This window comes from Telopea speciosissima, chromosome 2 (assembly GCF_018873765.1).
Source record: "Telopea speciosissima isolate NSW1024214 ecotype Mountain lineage chromosome 2, Tspe_v1, whole genome shotgun sequence".
In the NCBI taxonomy this organism is placed as follows: Eukaryota; Viridiplantae; Streptophyta; class Magnoliopsida; order Proteales; family Proteaceae; genus Telopea; species Telopea speciosissima.
The window spans coordinates 80,287,778-80,303,221 of NC_057917.1; the positions used below are offsets into that span (position 1 = coordinate 80,287,778).

The following is a 15,444-nucleotide window of genomic DNA, read 5'->3' on the forward strand; positions in this document are numbered from 1 at the left end:
TCTATCTGCAGAAAGAGAGAGGGAGAGAGGGAGAGAGGGAGAGAGAGAAGGAGAGAGTCACTGTGAAAAAGAGCAAAGTTCTTCTGGTACAGAGAGAAGAGGCAGAGGAGACTCAGAGATATGTCGTCGTTTGATACATTCAGCAACGACGGCGACGAGGTGATGAGGAGCTCGACTCGCCCTTTCGACGACGACGGATACATAGGCTACGACCCTCGCTTGCCGTCCCAGCGTTACGAATCTTACTCAAATTTTGCCGCAGAGGAAGAAGGCAAGGTGGAAGACGTAATCGACGAACCTCCACCTTCGTCTGGTTTTCATGACACTTACCCCGCCGAAGATGAGGTTGCAGTTCATCATGTCTCCCATTCCTTCGACGGCATCCCACCTTCTCCTGAAATCTATGGCTTCGATGTTCCAAACCCCGATTATTCGTCTTCTCCCTTCTCTGGAATGCCCCAATCGAATGGGAATGGAAAGCCTTACGACATTGGTGCCGACGACGATGGTTTATTCACATCCGACGGGCCGATGCTTCCCCCTCCGGAAGAAATGCAGGAGGAAGGAGCTGCTCTTCGTGAATGGCGCCGGTGAGGTTTTGAATTGTTTGATTTTTTTTCCGTTTGTCTTTGATTTTAGATCTTAATTGTGCTGATCCGTAGAAAATTCTGGGAATTGACATGTGTATTGGTATTTTTTATTTCTCGATTTGGATCTTCCTTTGTTATTACATCGCTTTGCTTGCATACACGGTCAGATCCGTGTCTGTTCCTTTTATTATGGTTTCCAGGATTAGGTTTTCGCGGATGCTGTTATTTAGATTTTTCTTTGGTTAAATCTTTAAATTTTTTCTGTTTGTGAATCTGGAGTCTTGGTTGGTGCCTTGGTGGTACTAAATTTAGGTATTCTGTACTGTTAAATTGAATGCATTATTTTGGTCATATGGTAATGTTAAAACGCCAGATTCCACTATTTCAATGGAAAAGCAACGGTAGAAATTGAACAAAAACAGATATTTTATTTAAAAGCTTAGAAAGTCACTTCGATGATAATTATCACAATGAGCTAGCTGATCTGATATATGCTCTTCCGTAAATATAGTATGTTCTTTCATTTCTTAAAGGTGGATGCTCGGCTTACTCTGTATTTTCATTTTCACTTGGTTGAACTGCCATGAGAATTTGTTGGCTCAAGAAGGGGTTTTCTGAGGATAGATCTTGGTTGTGGAGTATGAGTGAGGTCTCATCCCGTACCAGCAGCTAAATTTTTCCTGTCTTAAGTATTGCAGTTCCGTTAAGATTATCCAAGTAATGCAACCTGGCTCTGTCAGGGATAACATTCCTTTTTAGGTTGTGTCTCAGAACTGTCCAAGATTAAAGGCGTGATTGAAGGTGCTTTCCCTTGGAGTGGAGGTACATGGCAAACCATTCCATCTGATCATTCAGTATTATTAGTCTAAATATCAGTTCATGATATCAGTAATCAATGATAGGTTATGGAAGGGATGATAGGTTATGATTTAGCTAGATGGTTAGGTATGTCAAGATTTATGATTACTTTAAGGCTTAATTAGTTGTGAAGAGAATTGTATTCATGGATGATCAATAAATTCACTGAGCTCGCTGATCTATTAACAAGCTCTGACATACAAAAATCTTCTAACAGATCAATCAAGTTTGAAAGATTAAGAAAATCTTATCCTCGGGGCAGTGTCTGTTTTTTCACGAATATTTATATTTTAATCCGGACTATTCAAAATATAAAGAATAAAATGATAGAAATACAGTATATTATGAGAAAATTTAAGAAATATTTCTCTGTTGTAGACTTGGTTGACCTTTATACATAAGCTGTTAAAACATAAAACAATTATTCTAGAACGAGCGTCTATGGTTGAAAGCCTCTGACATGCTTCTGCATCATTGTTGGTGTATTCCGTTGAAGGTTTGGAGGATTTTCTTGATTTTGGGATGTTTGTGATGGCTGAGTTTTGTATTTAAGATGTTAAACAAATATTTTAAATTTAGGATCATGGTTAAAGCACTTTGACAGGTTCATTCTGTTGGCAGGTTGTAGAAATTATTAATGGAAAGAGGATAATAGAAGAAGATTCCTCAGGGATTTATCCTGGAGCTCTTCTAATGTCGTTGAGTAGAAATCCAACTTCTCACTATGATCCCACATAGTAAAAGCATGATCATTGCGAAAATTTTCTATAATGCGAATATAGATGGAGTGAACAGCAACATTATGCAGTTAACTCCAACTACTAAAGAACATAGTAAGCTGGTTGTCCAGCCCTTAGGCACAATGTAAATGACAAGGCTGACTTTGGAACCTTAATTTTAAAATACAAGAAACACCCCTGAGACCATTATTATTGGAGATTCTGAATATCTCATAAAAAAAAAGGCTACCATAACTATGTCAGCTGCATCACCTATTGTGACGCATGATTACTCCCGAAATAAAATCCGAACTGAAAAACCAACCCATTTGGGCTCCACAGACAAGTGAGCTCTTCCCTCTTGAGAAATCAGCTCTTTTGTTTTTTGTCTTGGATTCCACCTGTTTTTATATTCTGATCTTCAATCCCAATTCAGTTCCACAGGAGGGGGTGGGGGGAGAGGAAACTGAAAGTTGAAGGGTCTTCTACTTTGGGTTTTCATGGTATCTCCCTCACGTGGATGTCCTAGGCACGGCTTCACTGCTTGAATTTATCTGGAGTAGAGCCTTCCAAAGTGGCTCCACTCCGTTGACAGTTGCACACTTAATTTCTCATTCGACCTCAAACCCTATATCTTTTCTTCGTTGACAGTTGCACACTTAGTTTTGGTCCTGATTTAATTGATGGCCTGTGTAATTTTAGGGTTAGCTTTGATCGTGATAAAAAATTAGCCGATGCACATAGTGGCCACCCCAAAGTTTCTTGTCTAGGTCCTCTGATCATGATCAAGTACATTCCAATCGATTAGATGTATTCTGTCAATTCTTTGAGTAATATGTTTGGAAATCCCAACTAGTGATTCTTTTTCTTTACTATCATCATTTTGGGCACAACATTCCAAAATAACTAAGCCTCTGACATCTTTATCCTTAGCCATGAATCTCCTTTCCTTCCGATTTTAGATTCACTAAACTCTTTTATTTTTGAGAAAAGGTTCTCTGACCCAGCTGGGTTGGATGGAATCTCCCTCGCCCCCATGCCCTCACCTTGTTACCCATCAGATTCACTTCTCTGCATCTCAGCCATTCAAGGGGTGAGCTGTTGCAACCCCACTCTCTTCTCCGCTGCTCTTTCTCTCTCTCTCTGCGACTACTGCAAGAACCCTAGACCCTTGAGGCATTGAATGAATGTTATATTGGTTTTACCTTTTTAGCACGGCCGTGGCAACAGATATTCACAGGCATTGAATGAATGTTTCAAGCCCAATGTGAATATTGATATGGACATGGATATGAACCTCAATACTTCTATTGGGTTGAGAGGGGTGGACTCTAAAGAATCAATCAGCCTTGATGCTTCCTATTGTCTTAGTCCCTGGCATCTTTGGCTTTGGCAAAGGGGTTATGTGATATGTAGTCTCATTTTGTAAAAATGGGTCCTTCACCATTCTCCTTCTTCTTCCTTTGATTGGGGATTCCAGTTTTGATTTTGCATCTTCCATCGAAGAGGTTAGGTAACTTGTCTTATGTTGCAGGAGCAGAGGAGGATGACTGGGTTCCTAAACAAACATATATGATAGGTAGGTGTTTTTTTTTTTTTTTTTTTTGATGAGAAATAAAATAATAATTCCAAAGTGAGTCCACATTCTCAGTTACAACCATTTTAAGGTTCTCAGTCCCAGTTCTATTTGCCAAATTATGAACTACACCTATGTAGTCCCTATCCTGTTTCAAAATATTACATTCAGAGAATTGATTTAGCATAGATTTGATGTCCAAAAGTATGTGAAACAATTCCCAAGGCCATTTGGAAATAGAGTCATCCAGTTGTGCAATTCCAAACAATCAGTCCAAACTTCTACAATTGTTACTCCCAACGATCTTGCTTGTTGCAGCCCTCGAAGCATCCCTCTTGCCTCTGCTTCTTGAGCATTCCCTTCATTGCCATAATCCATTGGAACGGATATAAATTGATTTTGAGAGATAATGACAGCTTCCCATCCAGTATGACAAGAGTCACAATTGAAGCTCCCATCACAAATCAAGAAGAAAGTCCCCTGTCGATTATAGCTAAGGAAATCCTTACTAGACAGAGACTTAACAGGTTTAAAAACCTCAGGAAAATTATGATGAACAGGAAACAGATTAAGGTCAGCTACCATCGATTAATATTTTTGATAATTTGCATAGGATTAGGCGGACAGCAATTTGCAACACAATAATTCCTAGCAGTCCATAGAAAATAGCAAGTAAGGGCAAATATAGACAAAAAGAAATACAAGTCTGTCACAGAAAATAGATATGAAGTAGATATATTGAGCAACAGATCAGGGATAGATTTGGCACTGAGGTATTCAGTTTTCATTCCCAAAAAACCGCTGCCCAAATTTGGTTTGAAAAGGAACACGAGATAAAAATGTGCCATTCAGTTTCCTTTTCTAAAGAACAAAAGGCACAACCGTCATTAATATCTATAAACCGATTCAATCTTTCCCTGGTGAGAATACCCCCTTGCAAAATTTTCCACAATAATAAACACAACTTTGGATGTATTTTAAATTTCCAAATCAAACATCATACATGAGAGAAATGAGAGTGGGATGATGTTACTAATGAAATGGCATGAGAATTTCATGACATTAAATATTTAACCACAGCCTTTGTTGATAACACACCATTCTTGCTATAGGGACAGAAGAGAAAATCATCATGATCAGTAGCAGCCAATGGAATTCTAACAATCAGAGATACAAATCCAAGCATCATTCCATAAATTAACAAGTCTACCGTTACCAATTTTCCAGCATACAAGATTTTGAAGACTAGGCAGGATATGGACTAATGTTATTCCAAATATAAGAACCAAGTTTAGAACAAAGTTAAAATCAAGAATATTTGAGTGAGGAAAATACTTAGCTTTAAAGACTTTACACCATAGGGCTGAGGAAAATACTTGCTATTTCCAAAGAAACATGATTTTTAAGGGCTCTTTTAGTCCGAGGTGAGTGGAGACCTCGGGTGTCCCAGCTAAGAATAATTATTATGGGAAGGAGAGAACCATAGTTGTCAAGGCGTCGCCTAGACGTCCAGACGCCTTGTTCTCGCCTTGATTTCTGGTGTCGTCTTGGTCGGCTAGGCGACGCCTTGTTGCCTTGTTGGTGTCGACTTGATTTTTAACCCCCTCGATCGCCTTGATTTGCCTAGGCGCCTTAACAACTATGGAGAGAACCATAACAAACGATACTGATTTAAGGACAGAAAGAAACAGTATAATGTAGCTCTAGATAGGAGAAAAATCCCACTAGAGGCCAAGCAATAGGATCTAAACAAGGCTGCTGGTTTGGCTGGGCAGAATTAGGGTTTTTAGGTTAAATTCTAGGGTTAGGTATGGGGGAATGGGGTAATGTATATCTGATTTTAATAGGCAGGCTTTGGGGAAGCCATTAATACAGATTTTAACAAGTTTTGAATCAAAATTCAATTTCCAGAATTTTTAGGGTTAGGGTTTGGGTTTTAGGGTTTAGAATCTGGGCTGAAACTAGGGTTTATAATGGAAATCTGAACCAGGGGGTAGGGTCGAGTGTTCAGATGTGTAGAAGGGAGGTTCGAATGTAATATGGACAGATTCTGATGGGTGGTTAGCTCTAGACAGAAATTAGGCTATTTAGGGTTTTTTGGGGTTTTAATGGTGGTAGGGGAATCTAGGGTTTTGGTGGATATTTGAGACTGCAGGTCTGGTCGAGTGGAGGGGTTGGTATGAGGGGGTTGTGGTCTGATTTTTATGAAAAACAGATGAAGGATGAAGGCTGGACAGGTTCTAGAAGAATTAGGGTTTATGGGATTCAAACTAAAACTAATAACTTAAAACAGTAAAGAGACCTATTTAACCCTACTAACTTAAGTTAAAAGAATCTAACTTAAAACAACTAATTTAAAAGAAGATTCCATACTAGCCAATAGGATTTAAGGACCTATTAACCAATAGGAACACTTCGCTTAAATTAGACCAATTGAACCAATTGGGTGCAACCAATTCTAAACCGGTTCAATCTAAAAAAAGGAAAATAAACTAAGTATGGAAAATAATAATCCTAATCTATGGCTTCCTAATCAAGCCCTAAGTTCAGGACTTCTTCTTCTTCTTCTTCCTACTTGGAGCTGCATCACAGTAACAACCACAAAGACAGAAAGATACAACAACCAAACACTGTATCAACAAAATTCTAGAAAACACAGAACATTCAACCAAGATAATAAACATGAGGATAACTCAAAAACTAAAATGGAGTTCAGAATACGCATAAGAAGAAACAGACAAAGAAGACAAGAAAAAGAAAGAGGACACTTAAAGGAAGCAAAGTAGACAACAAGCAGAGAATGAAAAAGATAACTAAAGGGAAGATAGTATCCAATCTGAACCAAGGTTCTAAAACTCGGGTTTCGACCATCCAGAAACTGAGATATGATCGAACTTGGTTGAAACCTGTATTTTTTTCCCAGCCAACTCGAGTTGGTGGTTTCGAGGCCCATAAATGTTTTTTTTTATCTGATTTTTTGTATAGAACCTATTTTTTACATTGTAAACTCAATGCATGAACTATTTTCACAAAATGGTACTCGTGGTTTTTGACCCAAGTTTGATAGTGTATATTGTTTGAAAGCTTTCCAACAAATCCAAGATTGCTTAAATCTAATTTATATTGAAGGAGTTATGTTCCGGTCAAATTTTGGTTTGCGCAAATGCTGTTTAAAATTGCTTTGAATGAAAATATTTTTTTTGGACATCAAAACGAATGAATATTTTACCGCACTTTTGGTTTTTAATAATGTTTTACCATATTAAGATTTATGAAATTTTTAGTTTTGAGAAAAACCCTAGCATTAGAAAGTTGAAAATTTCACCTACAGCCGAAAATCCAGTTTTTGTTCTTGAACTGGGGGGTTGACTTTTTATCCTTTTGGAATTTTATTTTTTAACTATTTTTATTGGATTCAAATAGGGGGATATTTGCTTATTTATGAATAATATCTTAAGTAAATGAATATAAAAACATTTACTTAAATGATATTAGGCATAAATAAGTGTCTGGCCTGGTTTCTGGTATAAATAAGTGTCTATCCTGGTTTCCAGCCAGGTTTCCTCAAGTTGAAACTACCGGAATATGGTCGAAACATGTCGAAACCAGTCGAAACCAACCGAAACCCTGTACTTTTTAAACTCCCACCTTAACTCGACTTGGTTTGTTGCGAAACTGAGATATCTCGGTGATTTCGGTTGGTTTCGACCGAGATCTCTTTCCATGATCTGAAGAGGGCTGAGTCTCCTTATGTGCTGCGCAAGATTCATCATCTTCGCCTGCTATTATAGTGCTATTATAGTCTGTTTTTCCATGGAAGAGTGATGCAGTTCCCCTCTGTAGTCATCTCGCATACCAAAACCCATAAATGGGTGGAAAAGGAGGATGGGGATTTGGACTGGAAAAGGGAAACAAGAGAAACTTGCGTAAAGGTTCAAAAGCAGCCACTACCAAGCAAGCGGAAGAGAGGAGGCTTCGAAATATGATTCCTTTCTTCTGCCTCCTCCCAGAAACAAGATGAAAAAGAAAATGGACAGGATGCCTGAGAGCAGGATTTCAAAGATGGAACAAACATAAAATTAACATGGAACAGATCAGCCATAAAGGATATGAGAGTGAGAGGGGGAAAGTACAGTTCAAACCCTAAACATCAACAGAGACAAAGAGTAAAGAGATTAAGAAACTGCAACAATGGTGGGAAATAGAAAGAGGAAGAAAGACTCGGTTGGCAAACCAGGGAGTCCCAAAGGACCATTCTGATAAAGCCTGAGGGTGCCATATCCATACCACTTCTTGAAATAGAGCTATAGGAAAACGACCAGCTTCATAGTTCACAGGAGGCAGTATGGTGCTTCGACCCATTTTGACAAAATCTCTCAATGAAGCAGTAGACAGATCCAGTGTTACCGATTAAAATAAAAAATCAGAAGATGTACCAGTCACTTCTATTTGGACTGTGGAGAGAACATCTTCAGCTATTGATGATTTTATAAAGGCAGGTCCTTCGCTGCCACACTCATAGCTGTTTCTCTTTGTTTCCCCCTCTTCTTTTTCCACCTTTTTCTGTTTTATCCCCCCCTTCTTTTCCCATCTCTTTTTTCTACAAGGGTTGAGCACAAGACGCTGTGCCTAGATAGAAAGAAATTCCAGCAAAACACACCTCAAGGGTAAATAGAAGAAAAAACAGGCATTTCTGATAGCTGAAAAAAAAAGGGTAATTTACACATACCACCCCTGAGGTTTGACGAAAGGATAATTTTACCCCTCAGTTTTGAAAAATTCTGCGTACCCCCCTGAGGTTTGCAAACAGTAACAAATAAGCCTATTCTATCAGTTCATGACTAACAGTATTAAAAATAAGAGGTGAACTGACAAAATTACCTTTGCAAAAAAAGAAAAAAAAAAAAAAAACCTGCGACTCATCTTCCCTAAATTGATTGGGGAAGATGAGTTGCAGGTTTCAAAACCCTTTCAACCCTTAAGGAATTTAGGGTTTCAAATTGGGGAAAAAAAATCCCAAATCAAGGATAATTGTAGCATTGAGACCCATTTCAGTATTTCTCTGTCTTCAGTCTCTGAGCTCTAAGCTTCTTCATCCATCATCAAGCAAAGGTTCTCTGCAACCTTTACAAATACTCTCCAAGATCATAGACCAATGAGCTTTCTCACTTCATGGCTTCTACCTTCAAATTTCCCTTCTTTCCCTTTCTCTTTTATCAAGTTTTCATTCCCATTTGGGCTTCGGATGATGCAGAGATTCTTCTTTCCTTCAAGTCCTCCATTGAAGATCCAATGAACTCTCTCTCAACTTGGTCTAACACTTCTTTCACCCCTCTATGCAACTGGACTGGAATAACCTGCTCCCCCAGGCCTTCTTTCTCAGTCGCTTCTCTCAATCTCCAAGGCCTCAACCCTTCTGGCGAAATCTCCACTTCAATCTGTGAACTACCCAATCTCTCTTATCTTAACCTTGCTAACAACTTCTTCAACCAGTCCATCCCTCTTCATCTCTCTCAATGTGGTGCTTTGGAGACATTGAACCTCAGCAACAATTTCATATGGGGAACAATCCCAGATCAGATTTCTCAGTTTATGTCCTTGAGAGTGCTGGACTTGAGCAGAAATCGTGTGGAAGGGAAGATCCCTTATGGCTTAGTATCTCTAAAGGGCCTACAAGTTCTCAACTTGGGGAGTAACTTACTTTCAGGTATTGTCATTTCTTTTGTTTTTGGGAGCTTGACTGAGCTTGTGGACCTCGACTTGTCAGAAAATCCATTATTGTTGAGTGAGATACCTGCAGAGGTTGGGAATCTTGATAAACTCCAGCAACTTTTGCTTCACTCCTCTGGTTTCCATGGTGAGATTCCTGATTCGTTTGTAGGTTTACGTCGTTTGGAGGTTTTAGACCTTTCTCAGAACAATTTAACAGGTGGGTTTCCTCTAGGTCTCGGTTTTGGTCTTGAGAATCTGATATCTTTTGACGTCTCACAGAACAAACTATCTGGTTCATTCCCTTCTGGTTATCTGCTGTGGAAAATGTCTGATAAACTTCAGTGTTCATACAAATATTTTAACTGGTTCTATAACTGATTCATTCGATGTTTGCTTGAATCTTGAGAGGTTTCAGGTGCGCAAAAGGGTTTTGATTTGGGATTTTTTCCCAATTTGAAACCCTAAATTCCTTAAGGGTTGAAAGGGTTTTGAAACCTGCAACTCATCTTCCCCAATCGATTTGGGGAAGATGAGTCGCAGGTTTTTTTTTCTCCTTTTTTTGCAAGGGTAATTTTGTCAGTTCACCTCTTATTTTTAACACTGTTAGTCATGAACTGACGGAATGGGCTTATTTGTTACAGTTTGCAAACCTCAGGGGGGCATGCAGAATTTTTCAAAACTGGGGGGTAAAATTATCCTTTCGTCAAACCTCAGGGGTGGTATGTGTAAATTACCCAAAAAAAAAAAAAAAAAAAAACCCCAAAAAGGGGTTTCTCTGGTAAAAAAGACACCAGGGAGCATCAGCCAGACACAACATCTATCCCAATCACCCGAAAAAAACCCCATCGAAGCCAAAAACTGATGGACTCCCTTGCTGCCAAAACTTGAGATCCCCAATAAAAAGCCCCATAAGACAGGCAACCATCTTCATCATCCTACAGGGGGGGGGGGGGGGAGGGAAGAGGTCAGCATTCCCTGTAGGATGGGGAAGAGGTCAGCATTCCCAAAAGGCACCAACAAAAATAGTCCTGCCTTCGAGCTTGAAACTTTTAAAAGGAAATGATGCAGATTTATCACCACGAGCTTCTTTGCTTAGGAATAAGTCTAGGGTTGGGTTATAGACATGTTGGGCCTTTGGTCCCATGGGTTTTCAACGTAATAGGTCACTTTTATGGACCTAAAGTATGGGTAATTAGGTTGCATATGGAATTAGCCTCTATACTTCGTTTTATTTTAATATTTTTTTGTTTTAAATTGAACCTGTTTGAACCAGTGGTTCAATTTAAGCTATTAATTAGTTTTTTATTTTATTTTGGTTTAGTAGGTCATGTGACTTTTTAAGTTGTCATATGACAACTTAATTTTCACCTTGATGTAATAGAGTCGGCTAGGGGGGTTTTTCATTCTCCTAGGCTGAATAGGAAATTGGCTTTAAGCCCTATAACTAAAGTGAATCGTGGGGGGAGGGGTCTCATAACCTCACAATTTCGAAATTTTTTTGGCTCAAGGCTGCTGCTGCAACTTGTCTTCTCCAAAGGAGATTGTCTTGTGTCTGATCAAGGCTAGTGGGATTGGTGTTTGATCCAATTGACACCTTGCAATGTGAGTCCGGGTGGTTCTTTTGAAGCTTTACTTTCAAGTTTTCATCATCAAACAAGCTGCTGCCAAGGGATTTCTGCAACAACAGTGAGTTTGAAGCATCCCCATCCCCAATAATTCTTCTTCTAATCCTCTCACAGCCCAACCCTAAGTTTTTCCTTTTTTGTTTTCAATCTTCCCAAGGCCTCAACATCACCCAGCCATAACCATCCGTCAATTTTGTCCCATATTTGGGTCGAACCATCCCCACGCCTACTGGGAAACTCGATACAAACCTGGTCATTATCTGACCATCTTCAACCCTAGATTCCATCTTCTTCCTCCTTTCAAAAACCCAAAACCCTAGCCTAACCTAGCTGCTGATTCATTTTAGCATACTTCACACCATTAAAACTTAACGTAACCTTCACTGATAGACTCCCCTAGATCAACTTGACCTAACCCTACCATCAAACCCTAATCCTAATTTCACTATTTGCACCTATTTTGACCTAGCTGAATTACCCAGTTCATAGCAGATCTTGGTTATTGGCTTTTAGTTAGTTTCCTACCAATTTAAAACTACATTAAGTGGTATCAGAGCATGGATGAACACGGTAGACCAGTGCTGCCAGCTGCACCCAATCCTATGGCCACTATGATTGAGATGTTTTAAAAGTTCTCTGCTGAACAGAGGGCTATATTTGAAGAAATAAGAGCTGAATAGAAAACTATGTCTACTGAACAGAGGACTGTCAATGAAAGATTGCAGCAAATTGAGCAACGTCAAGTTACTCCAATAAAGGACAGCAATATACCACTGGAAGATGATAGATATCAGATACAGTCTCAAGTTCTTCGCACCAACCATAGGCACAGAGAAGGAAGGGAACAACCTAGACCTCCAGAGGTGTTCGAGTTGAAGAAATATGATGGCAGATATGATCCACATGTATTTTATGATTGGTTTGCTACTTTGGATGATTATTTTGATTGGTATAATTTACCTGAGTCTAGGAAGATGAGATTAGCTCGTATTAATCTAGCGGGGCCAGCCTGTGAGTAGTGGAGAAGTGGAGAACTACTGAGAGAGATCTTCAGTATGAAGGCAATGCACCTATTAATTGGGTAGAGATGAAGGAAGACCTGAGTAATAAATATTTACCACGGGCATTCAGAGCTCGACGACAAGGTCAAATAAATTCCCTTCGACAACATCACCACCAAAAGGCCTTCAAAACTGAAGACAACTTGAAGCCTCGATCAATGAGATTCAGTTTGCAAGTTGAAGAGTGTGGAAATCTGACATCACCAGTGTTAAATCAACGGCTGAATACAAATTTACATTGCCAAAGGAAATTGAGAGAGCACAAGTTGAAGATAAAGTTGAAGTTGATCACAGTGAATTGTGATGAAAAAGAAGAGACAATGCTTGAAGCTTCAAAGATGGAAGGTCAACATGTGGAAGATTTTATTGAAGAGGGAAATCAAAGTAGGCAAAGCTGAAATAGTGGAAGGTGAAGTGGTGGTCGAGAACACTCTACAGGAAATCATTGGCATTCAAGATGCTGTTCTTGAAGAGGTGGAGCTTGTGCCTCAAGTCTTAGATGAGAAGATTACCCATGTTGAAGACTCTATGAATACGACATTCACAGTTGATATTGATTCAGAGGTCAAGCACATTGAGTTTGTTATGACACCATGGTTCTTTGAAGAGAAAACTCCACGCCTTGAAGACTTTATTTCTAATGTTCCTGCATTACCAGAGTTTTGGTTGGGAATAGTCAGTCAAAGCTGCTACTCACATGTTGATTTCCCCTCATCACTACAAAATTCAAGGATGAATTTTTTCAGGCTAAGGAGAGTTGATGCAGATTTATCACCAAACTGGGCTTCTTTGCTTAGGAATAAGTCTAGAGTTGGGTTATAGAGATGTTGGGCCTTTGGTCCCATGGGTTTTTAATGTAATAGATCACTTTTATGGACCTAAAGTATGGGTAATTAGGTTGCATACGGGATTAGCCTCTTTACTTAGTTTTATTTTAATATTTTATGTTTTAAATTGAACCGGTATGAACCAGTGGTTCAATTTAAATTATTACTTAGTTTTTATTTTATTTTGGTTTAGTAGGTCATGTGACTTTTTAAGTTGTCATGTGACAACTTAATTGTCACCTTGATGTAAGAGAATTGCCTAGGGGGGTTTTCACTCGCCTAGGCTGAATAGGAAAGTGGCTTTAAGCCCTATAAATAAAGTGAATCGTGGGGGGGGGGGATCTGATAACCTCACAATTTCGAAATGTTTTCTGCTCAAGGCTGCTGCTGCAACTTGTCTTCTCCAAAGGAGATTGTCTTGTGTCTGATCAATATTGGTGAGATTGGTGTTTGATCCAATCGACACCTTGCGGTGTGAAGTCTGGGTGGTTCTTTTGAAGCTTTACTTTCAAGTTTTCACCATCAAACAAGCTGCTGCCAAGGGATTTCTGCAACAACAGTGAATTTGAAGCATCCCCATCTCCAACAATTCCTCTTCTAATCCTCTCACAGCCCAACCCTAAGTTTCCCCCTTTTTGTTTTCAATTTTCCCAAGGCCTAAACATCACCCAGCCATAACCATCCATCAATTCTGTCTCATATTTGGATCGAATCATCTCCTCACCTACTGGGAAACTCGATCCAAACCTGGTCATCATCTGACCATCCTAAACCCTAGATTCCATCTTCTTCCTCCTTCACAAACCCAAAACCCTAGCCTAACCTAGCTGCTGATTCATTCCAGCATACTTCACACCATTAAAGCTTAACATAACCTTCACTGATAGACTCCCCTACATCAATTTGACCTAATCCTACCATCAAATCCTAACCCTAATTTCACAATTTTCACCTATTTTGACCTAGCCGAATTACCTAGTTCATAGCAGATCCTGGTTATTGCCTTCTAGTTGGTCTCCTACCAATCTAGAACTACATTAGGAAAGATAAAGGAACATTTCCCTCCAATCTGCCTGCAAACAGGGTGAAGACATGGCTGAGGTTCTCCATCATAATGGATCAAACGGAGCCCTAACAGACTCCCCTTCTGTTTGAGAATCAACGAGTACCACTTCAGTTATTCTACTTCGTAGCCTGCCTTGCCTGGTTCAAGTTCATCTCCCATCTCTGATTCGCTCGTAAGCAAGTCCTACCCGCTTTCCTCCAATTGGTCTGTCCAAGGATCGAAAAACCTTGCTTGCTCCCTGAGCGGAAAAGGGATAACAGCAGAAGCAAAAAGAAACAAAGCGTTAAAAGATGCTTGGATTTCATGAAGAAAAAGAGAAACGAAAAAATTGGGCTGCTAAAAATAAAATCGGGGGAAGGAAAGCAAAAGTGCAGTGGAAAGAGAAACAAGAAAAACCAAAGGAAAAAGACGTGAAACAGGAGGAAAAAAAGGAAGAGGCCTTAGTAGGGAGCTACAACAGAAGGAGCTGAGCAGCACTCCAGGAGACTCATGTCCAAAAGAAAACTTAAAAGAAAAAAAAAGGAATTAGAACAAAATAGAAAGACAGATGGCCGCAAAAACCGGGTTAGAAAAGCAGAGGAAAGAGAAATGACATTCTAGGAGGAAAGAAAGAAGGACGTGCTATTCAATGGAAACTTAGCTGGTCCCGATCTTGTCTTCCCTTAAGCCCTGTGAAAGTCATGTTTTATTGCATCTAATAGGTAGGTGCTTGAAGCTACCGAAAGCTATGTAACTTATTAGGTCATATCCTTGGCCTTTGCCTTTCCCTTCTTCTCCCTCTGTTTCTTTTTGTCTCTGTTCTTTATTCATAGTTGCAGAGTAGTCGCAGAGAAGAGATAGAGTGAGAGAGTTGCATCCCTGCAAGGATGGACGAAATGAGGGAGAAAGTAGGAGCTAGAAGAGTTGCAATGGGGAGAGAGGGAGAGATAGAGAGGCGAATCCGATGGTTAATAAGGTGAGGATGTGGGAGATTCCATCCCACCCTGTTGGCTCAGAGAACCATTTCTCTTTATATTTTTATCCAAAGCAAATAACAAAGGAAGGGGGAAAAAAAAACTTGTAATCTACTGATTTCTAACTCTCAGTTTTTTGAATCCCAATACTCGTTTAAATAATCTTGCTTGTATGGTTTTGTTTTGTTGCCCTAGATCCACATTATTATTTATCTCATCAATTAGATGTTTATATCTTTGGATTTGCATGCATATCCAATAATGAGTGGTTAACTTTTTGTATGAATTGGTGCCAGTCAAAATGCCATTCATCTCGAGGAGAAGGAGAAGAGGGAGAAGGAGATGCGGACCCAGATTATTGTGGAAGCTGAAGAATATAAACAGGCTTTCTATGAGAAAAGGATACTCAACTGTGAGACCAACAAAGCTAATAATAGAGAAAGAGAAAAGGTAGAAA

The 15,444-nt window shown here is 39.4% G+C and overlaps 1 protein-coding gene and 1 long non-coding RNA gene across 5 annotated transcripts in view; one reads left to right on the top strand and one right to left on the bottom strand.

Annotated features, from left to right (window-relative positions):
* The window catches only part of LOC122652017 (clathrin light chain 2-like), a 31,606-nt gene that overhangs the window by 15,357 nt on the left and 805 nt on the right, over positions 1-15,444 (top strand). Inside the window, exons 2-4 of one of the 4 annotated variants that reach the window (XM_043845638.1) lie at positions 22-37; positions 115-590; positions 15,284-15,437. In XM_043845638.1, coding sequence (XP_043701573.1) covers positions 22-37; positions 115-590; positions 15,284-15,437 — 646 coding nt within the window. Of the gene's footprint in view, positions 1-21; positions 48-114; positions 591-15,283; positions 15,438-15,444 lie in introns of those variants that run through there. The other 3 variants (XM_043845642.1, XM_043845640.1, XM_043845639.1) reach the window with 3 other exon arrangements.
* LOC122652023 lies at positions 2,208-6,038 on the bottom strand. The gene is made up of 3 exons (XR_006331546.1): positions 6,028-6,038; positions 3,876-3,886; positions 2,208-2,329 (listed from the first exon to the last, which is right to left on the bottom strand). It is a non-coding gene; the product is annotated as an uncharacterized LOC122652023 (long non-coding RNA).